Source organism: Gekko japonicus, unplaced genomic scaffold (assembly GCF_001447785.1).
Source record: "Gekko japonicus isolate JY-2015 unplaced genomic scaffold, Gekko_japonicus_V1.1 scaffold2496, whole genome shotgun sequence".
In the NCBI taxonomy this organism is placed as follows: Eukaryota; Metazoa; Chordata; class Lepidosauria; order Squamata; family Gekkonidae; genus Gekko; species Gekko japonicus.
In genome coordinates, this window is record NW_015160297.1 from 226,158 (window position 1) to 247,370 (window position 21,213).

General features: G+C 42.0%; 1 protein-coding gene across 1 annotated transcript; it reads right to left on the bottom strand.

The window, feature by feature from the left end:
• Positions 1–116: 116 nt before the first annotated feature.
• TDO2 (tryptophan 2,3-dioxygenase) lies at positions 117–17,220 on the bottom strand. Its single transcript, XM_015416071.1, has 12 exons — positions 17,186–17,220; positions 16,807–16,909; positions 14,793–14,883; positions 10,876–10,946; positions 10,045–10,172; positions 7,979–8,165; positions 6,903–7,010; positions 4,949–5,060; positions 3,942–3,999; positions 2,017–2,096; positions 924–1,014; positions 117–270 (listed from the first exon to the last, which is right to left on the bottom strand). Exons 1-12 carry the CDS (start codon positions 17,218–17,220, stop codon positions 117–119), a joined length of 1,218 nt encoding a protein of 405 aa, XP_015271557.1.
• Between the last annotated feature and the right edge of the window lie 3,993 nt (positions 17,221–21,213).

Here is a 21,213-nt window from a genome sequence, read left to right on the forward strand (position 1 = left end):
TATATAAATATATAAGCATGTATATTACATAATATATGCATAAGGTATATGATTAAGGCACCAAAGTACTTTCAGGTACAGGTTAGTTATTTGCAAGGATCATCCAAGGATAGTTTTTAGTCCGAGTCATCACTGCTGAAGTAGGAACTGTCACAATATTCTGCTGTGTAAAGAAATTTATGGACAGTTGGGTCCAGCTTTGGTATCCAGTGTCTTGGCACCAAATATGTTGAAAGATTGAACAAGTCAACAAACACTTTGTACCTGTCACTGTAAAGAAAGGAAGAAATATATGAGCTTTGTTTGAATGGATGTGGAATACCCTGATGTTTTCTGGTTTCATATGGGCTTATTGCTAGGACCTATAACCCAAAGTCACACAGACAATGATTTTGAAAGTTTTTGCTACAAAAGCTGAAGACAACAGGTTTTAACCACATTTATTTAATTATGATATGAGTATCAAAATTGGTTCCCAAAGTGGATCAGCACTTTATATATAAAGGTGATCTTGACCACACCAATATAGTCCAAGTTAATTGGTTTCTTAACTCCTGACAATTAATTTGATAGGTTAATTATGCATTCTGTCCTATGTCATGACCTTGCTGCTGCTCGTTAATTTCACTGGAAGGCCTCATTTATAAAGAAGGAGAAACCAGTTTCTTTCCATGTGCACTTTCAGAAATTTTCAGTGCGTCATTCCTCAGTCATCATTATTTTCTTAAAGAGTTTTCAAGAATTCTCAGGCACAAATTTGACAGCAGTGTGCTAGACAGCTTACACCTCCTTAGTGACAGAAGACCAATGAATGGTTAAGTCAAGGGACTGCAATTCGGCCATTTCTTCTCTTCATGTCTTGTGCATGTGTGTTCATATTCATCAAAGGTGACAAAGTTCAGCTAGGTCTTTTATAGACTTACCTCACAGTAGAGCGTAAATACTGATACCCGGATGATCCTCCAGTACCAGCCTTGCTGCCAATCATTCTGTGCACCATGCACACATGGTTATCTAAACACAGGGCCAATTTTTAGCACATAATTTTGCAAAGTAAAACAGGTCATTTTGTTATCACTGAGGTAGTTCTTAAAAACTGCTGAGTTGATCATTGCTTTGTTTGGGCAGACATGAGCACATTTTTAAAGACATTTAAAAAACTCTTTTAATGAAATAAATTCCCAGCTGTAGCTAGCCAGGCAGAAAATTGCAGCTATATGCTTTCCTGAGGGACCAAGGGCCTGCCTGCATTCACTGTTCACTGAAATAGATGCAATACGTATTTGACCTGTATGATTATCACTGACTGCATGTAGGAGTCAGGGTGTCCAAGGTTATCCTGAACACTGCTAGACAGTACTAAATTTAAACTGCCAGAAGTCATGCATACTTAGCAGCAGGCTGCAGATACCTTTATGATTCCCCTTATTTACAAGATATGGATGAATCCCAGCATAAAAACTGTCCATTGTCTACTGTTTTTCATTATCCACTCTTTTAATTAATCAAGCTTCAATTTAATTTCTTGGGCTACAATGCTGCTGTAATGCAAAACCTTTTTTACAGCTATAGTAGCAAGAGGAATGACTTCTGTATTCTGTGGGAGATTTAAGGTTATTTTAAAAACCTTTTAAAAAACCATTACTGGTGTGGGGGGCTTGATTCAGACTGCGGCCTTTATGGAGGAGGAATTAATGCTTTGACTCATAATATTTTCCCAAACAAAATGTGTACACATTTGTCTCAGTACCACCACTACCACCCCCATTACACTGGGAACAGCTGGTGGAGAGAGGATTATTTCTATCAGGAAAATGGCATGGAATGGACAAGTTAACTTCCTTACACCCAACACAGTAGCCCTGATCCAAATCACACGCAAATAATAGACGTATACTGTGGTTGCTTTTTCAAATTTTTTTTTTAAAGGACAACAAGAGATCTGATTACAGATCTCTCCACGGAACATGTTAACACGAGATACACCACAGGATGAACACAGGAGCAAAAACTTACATCTCCATTTGGTCATCAGCACGTCTATATCCATAAGAGAAGTGAGGAGCTGAAAAGGAATCTGAAAGCGAGGTTCCTCTCTTTGGGGGGGAGGGGAAATAAGCAGAATTCAGTATTTTACTTAAGTTGATTTCATTTGTTTAAGTTTTGCATTTGCTTATTTATTCTAAATACTTAGAAGCTAAACCAAAATTCTCAAAGTGGCACAAAACTGTTAAAATACACTAAGACTGTAATTAAATTAAAATTAGTAACAATCCTCAAATGTACAAAATAACAAAGCAGCTAAACAGCATTTAAAAGAGGAATAAAGCAAAGGTGGAAATAATATGGTTTTGTTGTTAAGCCACTATTTGTTTTAATTATTTGTTTTTTGCTGATTATAATTATTATTGAAATGTGATTTTACTATGTGTGTTTTGCATTGTCAGCTGCCATGGTGGGCAGAAAGGCAGGGTATAAATTTTATCAATCAAAATACTTATATTTTATAGTCCATAAAACTGTATACAAGACAGCTTACAGTATAAAATGATAACATATATGGTAAATGAATAAAACAAAGTTAAAATAACAATAAACATATAAAGCAGCAACAATAAAACATATCAAAATGGGATAAGATCTTAAATATCCTTTTTTTTAAAAAAACATTCAAAGAGCCTCTAAAACCATAGCCTGAAACGACACAATAAAACTACCTTCAATGGGTCTAAAAGGGTTGACAGAAGAAAAAAAAAATACAGATGGTACCAGAGGAGCCTTTGTGTGGATAGAGTTCTACAGGGTAAGTGCCACTACTGACAAGGCCCTGCATCTGGTGCTCACCCACCTAGATCCAGAAGATGGGAGATATCATAATAAGGTGGGACCTCTATATCAGCTAGGGGACAGGTATATACATTGTTAGCCACCTTGCACATTTAGTTGGGAATGCTAGATAAAAATTGTGCAAATAAATACATGAATCAATGGGTGCTAGACAGAGAAAAGTTCATGCTGAGAGGCCCATTACTACAAGGACACAACTGCTGATTGACTTAAGAGCAGATGATATCCCTAAGCCTGACAGCACTTGCACATAGATAGCAAAGTAAAGAACTATAGAAGCAGTTCTCATAGTTGGGCACTATCTTCTAGGCAGAAAAATAGGTGAGGAAGGACTAGTCATGCTTGATGGGGGGCACAGACTGGCACCAATGAGACCCTAAGGAAATGGTTCATCAAGTATGGAACCTGACAGAATGAACGGCAAAAGCTCTCAAGCTAAACAGAAAATTGCCCTTGTGATTGTGCTTCTTTTCCCCTTTACTCCTTTCCAAGAAGATCCTGAGAAGAAAATTCACATCAGATCTCAGAATCTGGTGACACACTAATCTGGGAGTAAGCCCCATGGAACCTAGTGAGAGTTTCAGGTAAACATACATGGGATCAGGCTGCATATGTGACACATTTGCAGTCCCTACCTGCCTATGTTTGCTCTAAAGCACGTTCAGCTAAGTAGGCTTAGGTTTTCAGCCTCATTGACTGCAGATAAGTATGCAAAAATCTGAAATGCCAGATTGTTTTTAATTCTAAAAGGCATGCAAACAAACAGTGAGGATAATTTTTGAAAATAAACAATACTTGAAGCAAATGGAACTTTGTTTAAATAAATACCAATATGGGAGGGTTGGGGGAGGGTTGCAACGCAAATCTATCAAAAATTATTGTTTTAAACTACCAGGAAAATAAACTTTGGGAAGTTAGATCTCTATTAAACTGCATAAAGTTATATTTTTCTAAATGTTGATGATATTTCTGTCTGAAAAATCCCAAACATCCTTGCAAGAGATAACAATGTTTAGGAACACTTCCCTCAGAGGAAAAATAACATTTCTGGTAGCAAAAAGGTTCACAAAAATGAATAACTCTTTATAAAATACCTGTAAAAGTAGATCATTAAAGCTCCTTTCATTGCTTTATAAGACAACCTTCTTTCACCTGCAAAAATAATATAATAATGTCCTTGTAGCTGAGTTCCTTCTGCTTTGTTAGACAGTGGAAATTCCTACACATTAACAAGTCTAGCACAGTAAGTACTTAATGTGGGGTATACCAAGAGCTTTGCCAGTAGGGTAAGGAGTAGCCAGTCAGTTTGATCTCCCATGCTCATGTCCTGCCCTACCCCAGCCCCAGTCACATGGGAGGATTTGCCCCACGAAACGGACGGGTTGAGGGCAGATTAAACTGGCGTGATCAGATGGCAACATCTGGCAAGCATCACACACCCGTCCCTTCCGGCCAAAGATGGGGATCTAAAGAAGACTAGTGAAAGGGCATTACCTACCAGATAACGCGCAGCAACGGTGGCCATGGGATTGCTGACACGCAGTTATCCCATGGTATGCGTGGTAATGGTGAACTGTGCAACGCGCAGCAACGGCGGCCATGGGATTGCTGCCCGTGGTATGCGTGGTAATGGCGAACTGTGCATGCGCACAACTGCTGCGGCTGGCCCTCCTCACCCTTCTTAGAGTCGCTTCCCCTGCAGCATGTGATCGCGGCTGCTGGCAGAAGCACAGAGCCTCGGGGGACCTGTCTGATCCTGCTGCCGCACTTCTGTTTGTTGCGGCTTTTCCCGCTAGTGTCCCCTAATTCACACCATGAATTTTCCCTATGAGGACTGATCTCTTAGTTGCCAGATGCAGGTACAGACTCTCTCTCGAAGCAGCAGGAGATCAGTGCTGTGAGAATTGGCATCAATGACCATATGTATGTTGTTGGAGAAGAGAGATATCCACCCCAATCCTCAACTGTAAATATGTGGTTCACTGCTTTACTCAAGGACTTTGGAATCTCACCCTAAAGTCTATTCACACATTACTTAAAATATTAAGTTCACATTTTTAAATCATATTTTAGTTTGTTTGCAAGGAATGATTACACCTACCTTTGCTAAGAAGATGTTCATGCAGTTTTTCATCAAACAATGAAATAAGTACCTCCTTTTGTTTCTTAAGTTCTGCCATTTGATCTTCTTTTTCCTCTGAGTCTTCTTTGGCCTTTCAAACAATATATATATATTTTAGAATCCTAAAAGCTTATCCTTTTTTTTTCTAGAATAGTTTTTTTTCTTCTGTTGTCCTTTCTGCTGTCCTCAAGAAAAATGTGTATTCTGTTCAACCCATCTTAGGTAAGTCATCTGTCCCTGAAAAGGGCTTTACCATGACTTTGAAAGTCACCTCAACAGGTAGGAACTACTGCTGGTTTTCTACCCCTATTCCATTGTCAGTCCATTGCTGAAGTCTTTCTGAGGCTCAAAAATTACATTCAGTTGATTGATTATTCTGACTCAGACTGCACAGCAACACTCTAAAAGCAAGGCCACCATTTTCATAGTACTCTCGTAGTTCAGTTCACTTTCTCACTGACGCCAGATGACTGAGGTGTACTTTATATTGGTTAGGAAGCACACAAACTTATTTCTATTCCTTTCAGCTGACTGAGTTTGTTGAAACCTATATTGCGGCTTGCCTATATTGTTCCTGCCTGTCAAATATACTAAAGCTGGTGGTCCTTCTCCAACAATTTTGTAGCTCTAAATTCTTGAGAGTATTCTCATATTACATTTTCACATAAAGACACATGAAAATGTTTCTATAAAACGGCATAGAAATAGCCACATGATATACATTTTATTCCTAATATGCATTACAAAAATTAAGACATAAATTAAAAAAAATAACTCCTTAATGGCCATTTGTACACAACCTGGTTTCCAATGTGCCATATATGAGAACACATCTCTGGGTACAAATATACCAAATGTTAACATGTAAATCCTTCTTTAGAGTTTCAGTTCTCTAAGAGAACAACCATCGGCCTCGTGGCTCCTTATAGTGGGAGTGGAAGTTTGTTGAAGGAGTTAAAGATGTCCCTGCCATCAAAGCACTGCTACACATTTGTCATGCAGACATAACTTACAGTCAGTCACTGATCTTGAAACTCATATCCATTAAAGACTAAAAACCTGATTTATATCTGCAGACACCTGTTTGAAAAGCAGTAATGTGTATTTCACCTATGTCAGTATACCCATTTCTCAAGTGTGGGCAGATCTGTGGATATCTAACTCCACAGATCGGTCCCACATTGAAAGGTTTTTCTTCAAACTTTGGGGCCACCCCAGGTTATTTGGAGGGATTTAAACCCCCCCTCGAAAAACAGTAACTATATCTGCATGTGCACAGATTACTTACTTGAGCTGCCAACACAGTGTCCCCAGAGGGCCCTGCTGGCTGCTGGGGACTCTTCCACTGCTGCTACTGGGAGAGGGGATAAGAAGTGGGCAGGCAGTGGGGAGAGCTGCCTCTGTTGCTGTTGTGAGGGACAAGCAGCAGATGGGTGGCCAGGAGAGCCACTGCTGCTGCATCTCTCTGGGGGGGGGAAGCAGGCAGGGGGGTGGCCAGGAGAGTAATGGAGGCCAGAAAGAAAGATGGCATTGGGGGGGACAAAAAGAGAGAAAAAGTGATGGGGTGGGGGCAGAAAAAAAGAAAGTGATAGGCATGAGGGAGAGAAAGAACAAGAAAAGGGATGGTAAGAAGGAGAAAGAGGGAGAGACTGAGAGAAGTAGGAGGAAGCAAAGGTGGGTGGTAAGGAACAGCCTGAGCCTGCTTCAGCAGGGAGGGCAGGTTCAACTTGCTTGTGTAAATCCCTCCCCCCCACCACCATGGATGGGGGCTAGTCACAAAAATGGATTAACCTATGAAGCTACACACAGGACTCTGTTTCAAGTGGCCACACTTATGGATGGCTAAATGTATTGATCAGCCATAAAATACACCATGACCAACTACTGAAAATGTAATTGAGTGCTTCTTTAATAAAGAAAAAATTATCAGTACCTGCACCATTGCAAATTCTTCTTCCAGTCCTTTAAGGACATTCATTTCAAATTTCCCCCAGAAATTAAACCCTTCCGGCTCGAGTCCTGGTGTTCTTTCTAGCCATGCCTTAAAGAACAAAATAGATTAATTCGTAATTTTTGATAGCCTTGGTGACTGAGGGGAACCTCCACATTCAGAAGCACTAAACCTCTGAATCCTAAAGCCTGGAGGCAACATCAGAGGAAGGCCTCGGCCTCTATGCCCTGTTGTTGGCCCTCCAGGATGCTGGACTAGATGAGCCATTGGTCTGATGCAGCAGGGCTCTTCTTATATTCGTTTATGGATTGCAGACTGGGTTATATCCAGCTAGCTCTTCCACTCATTTTCACGCAGTTCCCCTCTTTACTAGTGCCCTTGCCTCACATACAAATACAAATACAATACCTTCATTGGCATAAGGCCTCACATGAATATTGGCCATGTAGGTGCCATAATCCCCAGCATAGCCTTTTCAGAAGTCAAGGGAGATATCCTCTTCCCTTTCCCAACCATGGAAAATTTGGTTGAGTATAATTCATTGTCTGGTAACTAGCTTGTTATTTGACAATGGCACTTTTGACCAGGTTGCACAGGAAAGTTATTTGTTTCAGATAGCATAATTAATATTCTGTGAATGAGGATCAATGTCCATGCATATCTTGACATACAAATGATACATTACACTAGCTCTATAAGTATTCCTTCTACCCAGGGCTAGTAAAGTTAATGTCAACTCTTCAATGTTTCCAAAAATATATGGGGTTGTTGATACTTGCCTCCTGTACAACTGTAATTTGTAAATCCGATCAGAGTAGCTTTCTCACAATGTTCAGGCATTTTAATTGACCTACTGCAAAGCAGTTTTCATAAGAATTTACCAAAGTCTCCAAATAGCCCATATATTTTAGGCAAGAGGGAATTAGATTTGTTCAAATAGGCTAATTCTGCTCAGCTAAGGTGAATCCCTCTTGGCCAAAATAAATGGGATATATGTAATTTGTAAAGTATTGCTAGAACTGCCCTGCAGCTGGTCACCAATTAGTAGGCACCCTTACTTCCACTAGCTGCAGCAGGGTTAGCTCTTGCTCAGATTTCAACAGCAACTCGTTTTCTTTTCCTTTGAAGTTATCCCGATAATGTCTTCTGTTGTATGGGACTCTCAGGCTCTGCGGGACACCAATCTTGTTCTCCAGTAAGCGAAACTGTAAGCTCTGAAAACCTGATGCTGGACTCAAATAATCTCTTTAAAGATAGGGGGGGGAAAGAACAGTTTTGCAATGTAAAAAGTGATGTATAATGTCATATATGCTTTTGAAGAAACCAGTTCAGTAAGCAAAACTTAGTGCTGCTGTGTCTAATTGTTACTTTATGAAAAGAAAATGCTGACTCAGTATCTTAGGGGATGGTAGGGAAGTTCCTGGAGCCAATGCAATGGACTGCTGCACTGAGAAGCGTTTCAGAAATCATTACGAACAGCCTGCCATTTTAGAAGAAATATAGACACTAGATCAATCTGTACAAAAAGCTTTCTGAATTCAGTAACCACCACTGTCCGCATTCAGAACAAATCAAGAATATTTGTAATAACGTTCACTTTCCTTGTCTTGCTATATTGCATGTATAAAACCTGAGTATTTACAAAATCAGGCAGTCTGATCTTGTTGCATTTACTCAGAGTGAGTCCTGCTGAAAAAAAGCCTGCTGAATCAAATGGGGCTTACTTCCAAACAAGAAAAAAATAAAACAGGCTTATGCTAATCTTGCAATCTTAAGAAGAGTTCAACCCTTCTAAATGTATCAAGGGGGGGGGGCATAGTGTAGTGCATAGAGTGGCAAAGTAGGATCCTGGGAGACCCAGGTTCAGATCCCCACTTCTGCTAGGCTTGCCAAGTCCCCCCGGGGGGCGGGGAAACCCCCACCCCAGAGGCCCGTTCCCCGCCACCGGCGGATCGGGCCCCGGGGGGAACCCCACCCCGATGTGCGCATCACCAGGAAGTGACATTAGGATGCCGGGCATGCTGGGAGTGGGGCCACGACCATCGGAAGGAAAACTCTATGGTTTTCCCTCCGATGGTCTTGGCCCCACCCCCAGCGTGCCTGGCATCCTAACGTCACTTTCTGGTGATGTGCTTGCGGCGCGCGCGCTCCAGTCGCCACCCGGGAGTACCCTGCTGCGGCTGAGAAACGAGTTGGCAACACTAACTTCTGCCATGGAATCTCTCTGTGTGATGATGGGCCCGTCACAAACGCTCCCCTGGGCTACCTCACAAGGTTGTTGTTGTGAGAAAATGGAGGAGTGGGAAATGATGTTCTAAGCTGCTTTGAGTCCCCATGCATGAATCCTCAAAGGATTTAGAAGGGCGTGGCTCTGCTTAGGATTTCATTGTAAATCACATGTGATCCATCTAGATCATGGACTCTGCTCTGTCTGGCAGCATCTGGTCTTCTAGGATTGCTTGACTAGTTTCTGTTTGGAACATGAACAGTTTCTTTTTCTGTTTTTTCATTCTGGTTCATTTTAATGTTTTAAAATTTTATTTGAATTAAGAACATAAGAGAAGCCAATGTTGGACCAGGCCAATGGCCCATCCAGTCCAACACTGTCACACAGTGGCCAAAAATACCAGGTGCCATCAGGAGGTCCATCTTTCATTATTTGATTTTAATTATTTCCCACCCAATCATTCCATTTTAATTATATCCCCCTCTCCTCCACTTTCTCCTCCCCATTTAACACTGGCCACCTTGCTTTGAACTAACTGAAAATAATGACAATTCAGAACAGTTATCATAGGGATAGTAGCAGGAATTACTTTTCAGCTCGTTATTTGATTAGTTAAGATCCAAGTGGACACTCCATCTTTTTTGCATTGTTAATCCAGCAAACTGACTTGGGGAGCCACACGTCAAATTCTATTCTATAATTGAAAACTATCCTGACAGAATTACTGAACATATACCTTTTGCCAAAGCAGACATTAATCTTGTTCATTTGAACAGTCTAATCCTTATCTATGAGCTATAAGGTTTAATACTGACAAATTGCAAATGTTCTTTTAGCCCCAAAGGATTCCATGCCATGGATATTGCCACCTGTGAATGAATTAAAGGAAGAGTTTACCTGAAATCAAAGAAGTCCAGGGCTGTCATAGTTTCTATAACAGAAAACTGTTCCACAAGTAGTTTAAGGATCATTGCAATTCTATGCATTCGAGCAACAACCTTCAACATATTCCGTTCATCTCTCACCTTAGTGAGGGAGGAGGAAAAAGAAAAATACACCTCATTACTCACTGGCAAGGCAGAGCAGGGAATAGTGGCTTTGATCATTATTTTTCATGTAATTATGACAGCATTTAACCCAGATCTTGCTATTTAGGTTTTATAAGCCACTAAAGGGTTGCTATATGATTTATGTCTGTGTCTTCCAAGGAGGAATGCATATGAAGTAATTGACAAAATCCAAAGCAAATTTGGCATTCCTAAATCCTATTTAGGCTACATTGGCAGCCTAATTCTTTGTACTTTTACTTGGAAATCAGCCCCACAAGGTTCTTTGGGACTTACTCACAACTTGGTTTCACAGTGCTAACTAGCTCAATTAAGTACCCCTGAGATCAATGTAGCATGTTTCTGAGTAAGTGTTTTTAAAATTGCAGCCTTACAGCACAAGCCTATGAATGCTTATTCAAAAGTAAGTCACATGTAGGGCTTACTCTCAGGTATATGTGCACCAAACAGTAGCCTTCAGCAGTTAGCTAAACTGTTAGGTTTTATGGATTTCAGTGGGGTTTGGGGATGTCAAACAGAGAACAGTTTAGTGTTCTAAATCTCCTCAATGCACAGAACCTTCAGTAAAGAGCTGAATTTCAAACATTCAGTGTGCGGTTGGTGAAAAACAACCAATAAAGGAAATATTTTAAAAATTTGAATACATATTTATACAACTTACGTGACCATTTTGAAATATCACTCGGACAGAATCAAGTTCCCACAGGATCTGCTTGAACCATAGTTCATAAGCTACAATGAAAAAGCACACACTGTTGGTTTCCTGTCTTAGCAAACAGGGATGATGAATTCAGATGAAACATCAGAAAGTTAAGCCTCTCCTGATTTATTATGAAATGGTCCAATAAAAGGTTTCCTTAAGACTGGAATATTAAACAAAACACTTAGAGAACCTGCCTTCAGTTTTTCTGTACTTGAACACCCTCTTTCCACCCCATCCCTGAACATAATCATACCAATATCTGCAGATGTTCATACAATGTCAGAGTAATGCAGAGGAGTGGTAGTAAGGTTGCAATAAACAAGACTGCATCACATGAGGTAATAAATGGGCCTGTCATATTCTCTCAGCCTAACCTGCCTCACATAGTAGTTGTAAAGATGAAAGTGGAAAGTAAGAACCATGCATGTTACTTGGAGATCCTTAGAAGAAAGATGATGAAAATGTACTAGAGAGAAGTGAAGTTTAGCCAATACATGACTAGTTGTGGTGTGTTCATCAATAATAAAGAAAAGAAAGGAGAAGCAAATTGAAAGCCAGGGGAAACTGGTTCTGGAATTTGTTTTAAACAATTATATCCTGCTTTTCTCCCCAGTGAGGACCCACCCATACAGCTTTCAACATAGTTGTTACTTCATTTTATCCTCACAGCAACCCCATGAGATAGGTTAGGGTGAGAGAGAATGACAAGTCCTAAATCACCCACCCAGCAAACTCCAATGACAGCAGGGATTTTGTTATGTATGTGGACCGCCTCCAAGGGTCCGCGGACAGGCCAGAACTTGGATCCGAAAACAAAGGAAACTTCAGATCCTGGATTCCCCAGCCCCAACCAATAGCCACCTTGGCGGGACATTCAAACCCTCCAATGGGAGTGGGGGGGTTGCTGGTGGATATGTATATAGTGGGCCCTGTTGGCCGTTAGAGTTAGTCTTTGTCTATGTGAAGTACAATAAACGTGTGCTACAGCATGTCGTTGTCCGAGTCCTCCATGCGGCGAACCCAGTACTTTTCAGATTTGAACCAGGATCTTCCAGATGCTAGTATGATACTCTAACCAGTATACCACACTGTCAGACAGATAAGTTTATTGCGGTCAAAGACCATAATGCAACCAATACAGTTAATAGAACAGCTATCAAAGCAATGATAAAATAATATGTCTTGTATGACAATATAAATTATAAACATTAAAATATTAAAATATTTACAAATTCCAATAAAAATCAAGTAAAAATTACATGTAACCGGTTAATTTTTTCTAGGTAGTTCCAGGTGGGCAGCTGTGTTCGTCTGAAGCACTAGAACAAATCTAGAGCCCAGGGGCACCTTTAAAGAAAGACCATCAAAGGTTTATTCAAGGCATGAGCTTTCATGTGCAGGCACACTTTTTAAAATACATTGGAAAGGAAGCTAGAGCCCAAACTTATAGACGGAGGCTGAATAGCAAATTAACATGTAACATGATGAAGATGTTTTAAGATATTGGAATGTTTTGCTGACATACCACAGCAACCATCTCAGAAAAGAAAGAAAGAAATGCTGTTATGTTTCCTCCATTTCTCAGAGGAGGTTCTCAGTTTACTTCCCACAGTTGGAAAAGATGCCTTTTATCCCCTATTTTGACATATTTATTGCTGTGCTGTCCTTTCCCCCCCTTAATTAGATCAAAACAACTGTTGACCTTATAACCTTAGCTTGTAATTTAGTTTTGTCTTTGCATATCTTAAAGCACCTACATCATGTTACATGTTAATTTTCTGTACAGCCTCTATCTGTAAGTTTGAAGTCTAGCTTCCTTTCCAATGTATTTGGAAAAGTATGCATGCACACGAGAGCTCATGCCTTGACTAAACCTTTGTTGGTCTTAAAGGTGCCCCTGGACTCTTAATTCTTTTTCCCCCTACGGAAATTGGAATTCAGAAGTAGCAGAAAACTCTATAAGTTTGAAGTCTAGCTTCCTTTCCAATGTATTTGGGAAAGTATGCATGCACACGAGAGCTCATGCCTTGACTAAACCTTTGTTGGTCTTAAAGGTGCCCCTGGACTCTAATTTTTTTCCCCCTAGGGAAATTGGAATTCAGAAGTAGCAGAAAACAGGAGAGAGTGAATGCACACAATAAAAGAAAACAAAAATGAGGGTGTTCTGACTCCAGGTGTTGCAGCAAGAAAAGTCTTCTTGGAGATCCTGGGCCAGGAGCAGAAAAAGTAGAGCACAAGAGTTGGAACCTTGAGAACTGGTTGATCCAGCAAGAATTCCCTCTCAGCCCGAAGCTATGAGGAAAGCAGCCCCACCTGCTCTGGAGGCAACACCCAGGACTCAATTGCCAAGGCTTAACTGGGGACAGAATCCTTCAAATGATTACATCCTCTGCAACCATGGTCTGGCCGAAGAATGGGAGCACAGGCTGCCCTCCCAGTGGAGGCAGGGGTCACCCATTGCCAGGCCCAGCCACCCTGTGCCAATCAGCTGGCTGGCAGAGGGACTTACCAGGAGAAAGAGGAAGGTCCAGGCCATGTCATCAGTGTCACACAGGAAGTGATGTCATCCTGCCAGTGACGTCTGGGACACGCAATGGTATTTGGGCAAAAACTCTATGGTAGAAGCCGTTTTTTACCAAAGAGTTTTCCCCCCAAATACCAGAGTGTTGCTGTGACATCACAGTGTGATGACTTCACTTTCTGTGCAATGTCAGTGATGTGGCCGGGGCCTTCCTCTTTCTCCTGGTAAGTTCCCTCCATCCTCCACCAGATGCCAGGAGGGATCTCTGGCATGGGGTCTCCACTGGGCTGCTTCTGCATGGGCCTACTGTCTCTGCTGCTCCTGCTGGGGTGTTGGCAAAACCTGGAAGGCTGTTGGTCCTGTATCCAGCCTGGCCTGACCACAGGACTGCTTTCACTTAATCTGGAATATCTGCTGGGTCTCCCAGTGGCAAAGTCTCAACTTCAGGATCTTGGCACATGGCCTTGGGAGCTAGGGGCTCAAGGTCTTGACTGCAGGCTCTTGGGGCATGGTCTGAGGACCCACTGTGTCTGAGTAAGGTTGCCAGCTCTGGATTGGAAAATACCTGGAGACTTCGGGGGTGGATCCAGGAGAGGGAGGAGGTTGGGGAGGGGAGGGATCTAAGCACAGTACAGTGCCATATAGTCCACCCTTCAAAGCAGCCATTTTCTCCAGGGGAGCTGATCTCTGTCAGCTAGAGATCAGCTGTAAAAGTGGGAGATATCTGGGCTCTACATAGAAGCTAGCAACCCTATATCTGAGTCTGAGGGATCTGCCTCTGACAGCAATCCTATCTCTTTGTGGAGCTCATCTGGGTCCTCCTCTGATGTGTCTGAGGTAGGGCTGCCAAGTCCCCCCAGGGGGCGGGGAAACCCCAGCCCCAGAGGCCCGTTCCCCACCGCTGGTGGATCAGGCCCCGGGGGGAACCTCACCCCGGCGTGCGCATCACCAGGAAGTGACGTTATGACGCCAAGCATGCTGGGGGCGGGGCCACGACCATGCCCGGCGTCATAACGTCACTTTTTGGTGACGTGCGCGCATAGGACGCCAGACGGGAGTCCCCCGCTCCCGACGATTTTCGACTTGGCAACCCTAATCTGAGCCTGGTTTGAACTGTACCCCATTTTGGCCTCCATCTGTATTTTCATATCCAACACGTTTGTGAGAAACTAGTAATGCATATGCATAATTGGATCTATTTATGTTTTACATATCGATTTTAATAATTTAATCATCAAATAAATATGCATAATTGGATCTATTTATGTTTTACATATCAATTTTAATAATTTAATCATCAAATAAAAACCAAGTGCCGCCATATCCTATTTTTGCTTTTGCTCCAGAAGATTACCTTGGTGGGTCACAATAAACAGATGCTCATCATGGATTTTGTTCCCCTTCTTCTCACTCTGAAGTTCCTGAGCATTCAATATTTTGTCTAGCTTTAAAAGAAAGAATATAAGCTTGTTCTTAAGGCAGTACAATTAAATCCAACTTAACTTCTCTTTCCATGAGTTTGCATTTAACAGTCAGCATGAACATCCAGAACTTTAAGTTCAGAGTCATATTAGTGTCTGGTTGTTTATTTTAAAAAATGGCCTTTGTAGCACTGTAACATAAGAACATGACTATTGTGATCTATAGTCTACTGTGCTGAAATGGCTAACAAGAGGAAGCACATAAAGCATATATAGTGTGCTAATTTGAGGAAAAACACATCCATTTGTCTGGATGTCTATTCACTTATTAAAATAATTAAATGTCCACCTTTATCCCAAACAACTGGTACCCCTCACTGCATAATTACTTGCATTGCTTAGCTGCTAACTCAACGGTGACTATAATCAGATACCAACAATAGCAATTATTGTGCTTTCTCTAGGAGGCTCTCTTTGACTGGAAACAAATGATATTTAAAAAAAGAGTTAGAGGTGTTATGTCCATGGTTTTGCACACTATTTTTTTTTCTGCCCCATGGCTAATCTCTTGCCAAACAAAATTTGTCTGAAAAAACGTAAAATGGTAGACTAAAAATAAAGACATAGCTGAAACACAAAACTGAATAACATAACAGCTATTATTAATACATTCAAGTCTTACAAATTATTGACCGTTTCTAGACAATAAATGATCAGGCTAGTATAAAGATCAGCCAAATGAATACTGTTATGACTGTATAACTTTTCATATATTCTCAGGCTTTAGGACGCAGTGATTTAGTAGCTCTTGTTAAGGGAGTGTATTCATTCACGGCTGGTTACAGATTACAGAATGCCCAAGGCCCACCATAAGCCCACTACCAGTCCCCTCTTCTTGCCCGCCCACCCACATGCTCCTACTTGCTTGCTCATTGTTCTCCTGCCATCTTGCAAGCTCTCTTACCATCTGCATTAGTAGCTGTCCACACTGCCTGAATGTACTTTTCCTGGTGGTGCTGGAGGGCCCCCTGCCATGGCCACCAGGAACGATGACACTTTTTGCACCACTCACCTATCCTTCTCCAGCAGCTCTAGGCAGCATACCTGGCTGGGAGCACAAGTGACAAAACCCTCACAAGCAGGCAGTGGAAGGGTGTGAACACAGGCATCAGAGGAGATACATGCATCTAGCATTCACTCCATTGTTTTACCAAACTCACACTGGAACAGAAAATGATGCAGCTCAAAATCACATTCAGATATCCCGGGCCAATGCCGTACTGACTGCAAAGTCACCCCTGAATGGCCATAAAATGGCCATAAATCTATCCAGATGGTACCATAAAACCAAGAGGTCAAATGAAGTGAAAGCACATGCAGTCTGGACACTGCCATAAAATCCAACAATCAATCAAAGTGAAAGTGGCATGCAGTGTAGAAGGAAATTTCTGTTCCAGCATGGGTTTGGTAAAACAGTGGAGTGAATGCTAGATGCAGAATGGGCCATCAGTAGGAAGTCAGTAGCAGTGGGCCTTGCCAGAAGCTATGGGGCCTTGGCAGCTGCTCCACTACAGCATATGCTGACACCAGCCCAGTATTAACTTGTTATGACTGTCTGTATAGTGTATTCTGCTCTTTAAAGGACATTCTGTTCTCTTCACAAATCTGAGATTAGGCATCTTGAACAACATTTAAATCCTGTTCTGCTCTTTCCTAACTCAAAAGAAGTTGTGTTAAAATAATCAGACTCTCTTGCTATCTATCATCCATGAGCTACTATTAAAGCTGAGGGAAATTGTTTTCCATAATAATAAATGCTCTAAAAGATCCATGTCCAACTGAGGCACTAATCTCTGGCACCCCAATATATTTGAGGTAGCATATTTACAGATTACCATTTTCTGGAAGAGAAAAGCGGAGTATGTCCCATCACAAATTTACACTTACCTGTAAATAGTCTCCATAGATAAGGCCCCCTTTGTTAGCTTTATTTTGTCCTTCTTGTGACTTATCTTCCTCCTCAGATAAAGACAGCTTGTTAAAATTAAATCTAGGAATAAACCAAAAAACAATTGGCTAAGGGATCAAACTGCCTACATTTGTTCAGAGCTGATTCCACAATTCCATTTTAATCATATAACACTATAGAACATATTATTATTTTCAGAAAGCAGCTTCTTATTCTTTTTAAAAAACATTTTAGTAGTTAACAATGTACCCCAGTAGTCAATATTTCATCCTTTCTTAATGTCCTTTTAAGGTTGGCCATCAAATAGTGCCTGTCTTGATTGCTGCCATTGTTTATTAAAAACAGAAATGTACTCACTGATATTTGTTTTCCCAAAATGGACACCCACTCATGACTCCAGAATCCAATAATGCACTGAGCATTAAGCAGAGCGCTGTGTCCTTTTTATGTAAGATGATCCTAGGATTTAAACCAATCCCCTGCTTCTTTATCTGCCCATCCCTGTCACTGTGTTATAACTACAGAAGTTACTCTGAAACAGACTCCATGGAGTATTTGTTTTGTCAACTGATCAATTCCTTCAGTCAACCCAACAAGAACTGAAGAAATGCTTACAAAGGTCAAAGGTTCTTCTGCAGCTCCTCTGACTAACCATTTTCAATCATGCAAAGGGGTGCAGATCAAAGTAGAAGGAAACAATATACAAAATGAGCAGTGTTTTTGTGCATTCTGAATAGGTAGAGTGTCCTAAGTTATAAATACAAAAGCAATTCAGATATTAATATGTTTATGTCATGAAGATAATAGCAGTGACTCTCTGGAATCAAGGCTATAATTAGAGCAATCAAATGCCCGTATCTCCACATTAAAATGGAGTATCTTTTTTTTTTTAAGTATGTTCGCTAGGCTGAAAAGTGTTTTAACTTTAAAAAGAATTTTGAACTCTCACTACTTTCCCTCAAACAGTTGTGTTTGTTGAACACTGTTACTCAACTCTTCCTAATCATTAACTCCTGACTAGGAACTGTAGCACATTTCAGTAAGATCTGACCATGTGCCAGCATGATGGATGTCACCAACTGACCAATTCCATCAACTGTGCAGATGCAAAAGCAGAATACATACTCTTGACATCGATATTTTAAAAAACGCATTACCTGTCCAGGATGACCCTTTTTAACATTTGAAGGTCTACTATACAAGCACTGAATCAACTATAGATACAGTCACTGAAAAGCATCTGTGGGTGGTGTTATGAGTTCTAGCTAGATTTTGTTATGTTTGATTTTGAGATTTTGATTTTGAGAACATTAGGCATGAAGTAACTGCTGTCTAACTGATAGTATTCTAGAAGAGGTTTCTTTGGCATCTCGTGGAACAGTGGCATCACAAAATGTTCCAGAGGGTAGTAGAACGGTTAGATTTGAGTCCAGTTGCACCTTTTTGGGGGTATAAACGTTTGTTTAAGAGTCAGTGGAGTGACTTTCTGGAGCAGTAGTAAATGAAATAGGAGGAAGAAACTTTTAAACGAAGGGTCCTCAGTAATGCTCCCTCTAAGCTGTGGAGTCTCGTGAGCAAAAATCCTACTTTGTGAGCTACTGGCATTAAAGTTGAGAGTGAGTGATTTGGCTGCTGCATAAATTAATTTGCGCTGGAGCCACCTTTCCTGTGCTAAGACAAAAATGTGAGAGCCAGAGGCTAAAAAACTGTGAGCTAACTCACACTAACTCAGCTTAGAGGGAACACTGGCAGGCAATTTACTTCACACTAGCAGTGTCATGAAGCTCTGACCTGGCAAGGCTGGAGGCCATTGCAAACTGAGCCTGGCTCCAACTAGAGCTGTCAACTGCTTGGAGAAAAATGCCTTCCTCTTGCATAGATGCTTACTGGGATGTTATTTGGTTGTTGTTGTTGTTCAGTTGCACAGTCGAGTCTGACTCTTCGCGACCCCATGGACCAGATCATGCCAGGCCTTCCGGTCTTCCGCTGTCCTCTGAAGTTTGCTCAATTTCATGTTCGTTGCATCGATGACACTGTCTAACCATCTCATCCTTTGCCGTCCCCGTCTTCTTTGACCTTCAATCTTTCCCAGCATCAGGGTCTTCTCCAGTGAGTGCTCCCTTCTCATTTGGTGGCCAAAGTATTTGAGCTTCAGTTTCATTATCTGGCCTTCCAGGGAACAGTCAGGGTTGATTTCTTTGAGGATTGACTGATTTGATCTTCTTGCAGTCCAAGGGACTCTCAAGAGTCTTCTCCAGCACCATAGTTCAAAAGAATCTATTCTTCGGCGCTCAGCCTTCCTTATAGTCCAACGCTCGCAGCCATACATGACTACTGGGAATACCATTGCTTGGACCATGCGTATTTTTGTTGGCAGGGTGATGTCTCTACTTTTTATCATGCTGTTTAGGTTCGCCATCGCTTTCCTCCCAAGGAGCAGGCGTCTTTTAATTTCATGGCTGCAGTCACAGTCTGCGGTGATCTGGGATCCCAGGAACGTGAAGTCTGTCACTACTTCCACAGCTTCCCCTTCTATTTGCCAAGGAGTGATGGGGCCGGATGCCATGATCTTAGTTTTTTTGATGTTGAGCTTCAAGCCCACTTTTGCGCTCTCCTCTTTTACCCTGAGCAAGAGGCTCTTTAGGTCCTCTTCACTTTCTGCCATTAGAGTGGTATCGTCTGCATATCTGAGGTTGTTGATCTTTTCCCCAGCAATCTTAATTCCCGCTTGTGATTCATCCAGGCCAGCATTTCGCATGATGTACTCTGCATATATATTAAATAAGCAAGGTGACAATATACATCCTTGTTGTACTCCTTTTCCTATGCTGAACCAATCAGTTGTTCCATATCCGGTTCTAACTGTTGCTTCTTGGCCCTTATACAGGTTTCTCAAGAGACATGTGAGGTGGTCTGGTACTCCCATCTCTTTAAGGACCTGCCATAGTTTGTTGTGATCCACACAGTCAAAGGCTTTAGCATAGTCAATGAAGCAGAAGTAGATGTTTTTCTGGTACTCTCTTGCTTTCTCCATAATCCAGCGAATGTTGGCAATTTGATCTCTAGTTCCTCTACCTCTTCGAAACCCAGCTTGTACTTCTGGCAGTTCTCTATCCACATACTGTTGAAGCCTAGCTTGTAGGATCTTGAGCATGACCTTGCTAGCGTGTGATATGAGTGCAATTGTGCAATAGTTTGAACATTCCTTAGCATTGCCCTTCTTTGGGATTGGAATGTATACTGACCTTATTTGGTAGGTGATATTATATACCTGCCCTGACCTGGCTAGCCCAGGCTAGCCCACTCTTGTCAGATCTCAGAAGCAAAGTAGGGTTGGCCCTGGTCAGTATTTGGATGGGAGACCTCCAAGGAATACCAAGGTGGCTACACAGGGACAGGCAATGGCAAACCACCTCTGAGCTTATCTTGCACTGAAAACCCTCTGCAGTTGCCGTAAGTTGGCTGTGTAATTTACCTCCTCTGCCCATTTTCACACATTAAGCCTTAATTAAAGAACCAGGACATTTTTCTCCAGGACTGTTGACCACTTCAGTTCCAGTCTTTTGGTACAGTTACTACCAGAGATTTGAGACCTAACTATTGCCCTCACAGCACTGATCATTTCCCACTGTAGGAAAGAAGACAGGTGCAGTCTCCTAAAAAGCTGGCAAGATTTTGTCATAGAATTGAATGGGCCCGTTCTGTTTTTAAGAGGTCAGTGGTGATCAAGTGTAGAAGAAGAAGAGGAGATTGGATTTATATCCCACCCTTCACTACCCAGAGGAGTCTCAGAGCAGCTTACAAAATCTTTTCCCTTCCCCTTCCCACAACAGACACCCTGTGAGCAGTGTTCCCTGTAAGCTGTGCTGGGCTGTGCAATTTTGGGGGCCCAGCACAGGGATTTTTAGCCCAGTGCACAGGCCCGAGGAGTGGGTGGCCCTCCCCTCCCAGTCCCACTCCCAACCATCAACTTGCCAGGCAAAGGCGGCTGACTCACTGGCTGCTCTCTGGCTGGAGATCAGCCACCTGGCTGCAGGGCAGGCCCTATAAAGGGAGGTGCTTGTGGGGCCCAGCCCGACTTTCGATTCCAACTAAGACTCCAGGAAGAGCCCTCCTGCTGTGCTGGCTGGCTAGTAGTGGGAGTCCGGGATATAGTGCCACCCAAGAAGATCTGTTCGTCTGCCCCACGGGTCATCTCAGGTAAGTCTCTCCCTTGCTAGGCTTTACATGTGATTGGGTGGCTGGTTTTTGCTTCCCGTGGGCCAAGGATGGGAGCAGGGGAGCCGCTCGGGTAGCAAAAAGCCCATCATTGTGTTTGTTTTGTTTTAACTGGGGCTCCACGTGTGCCCAAGTGCCTGGGTTTTGCCTCCAATGAGATCAGCATG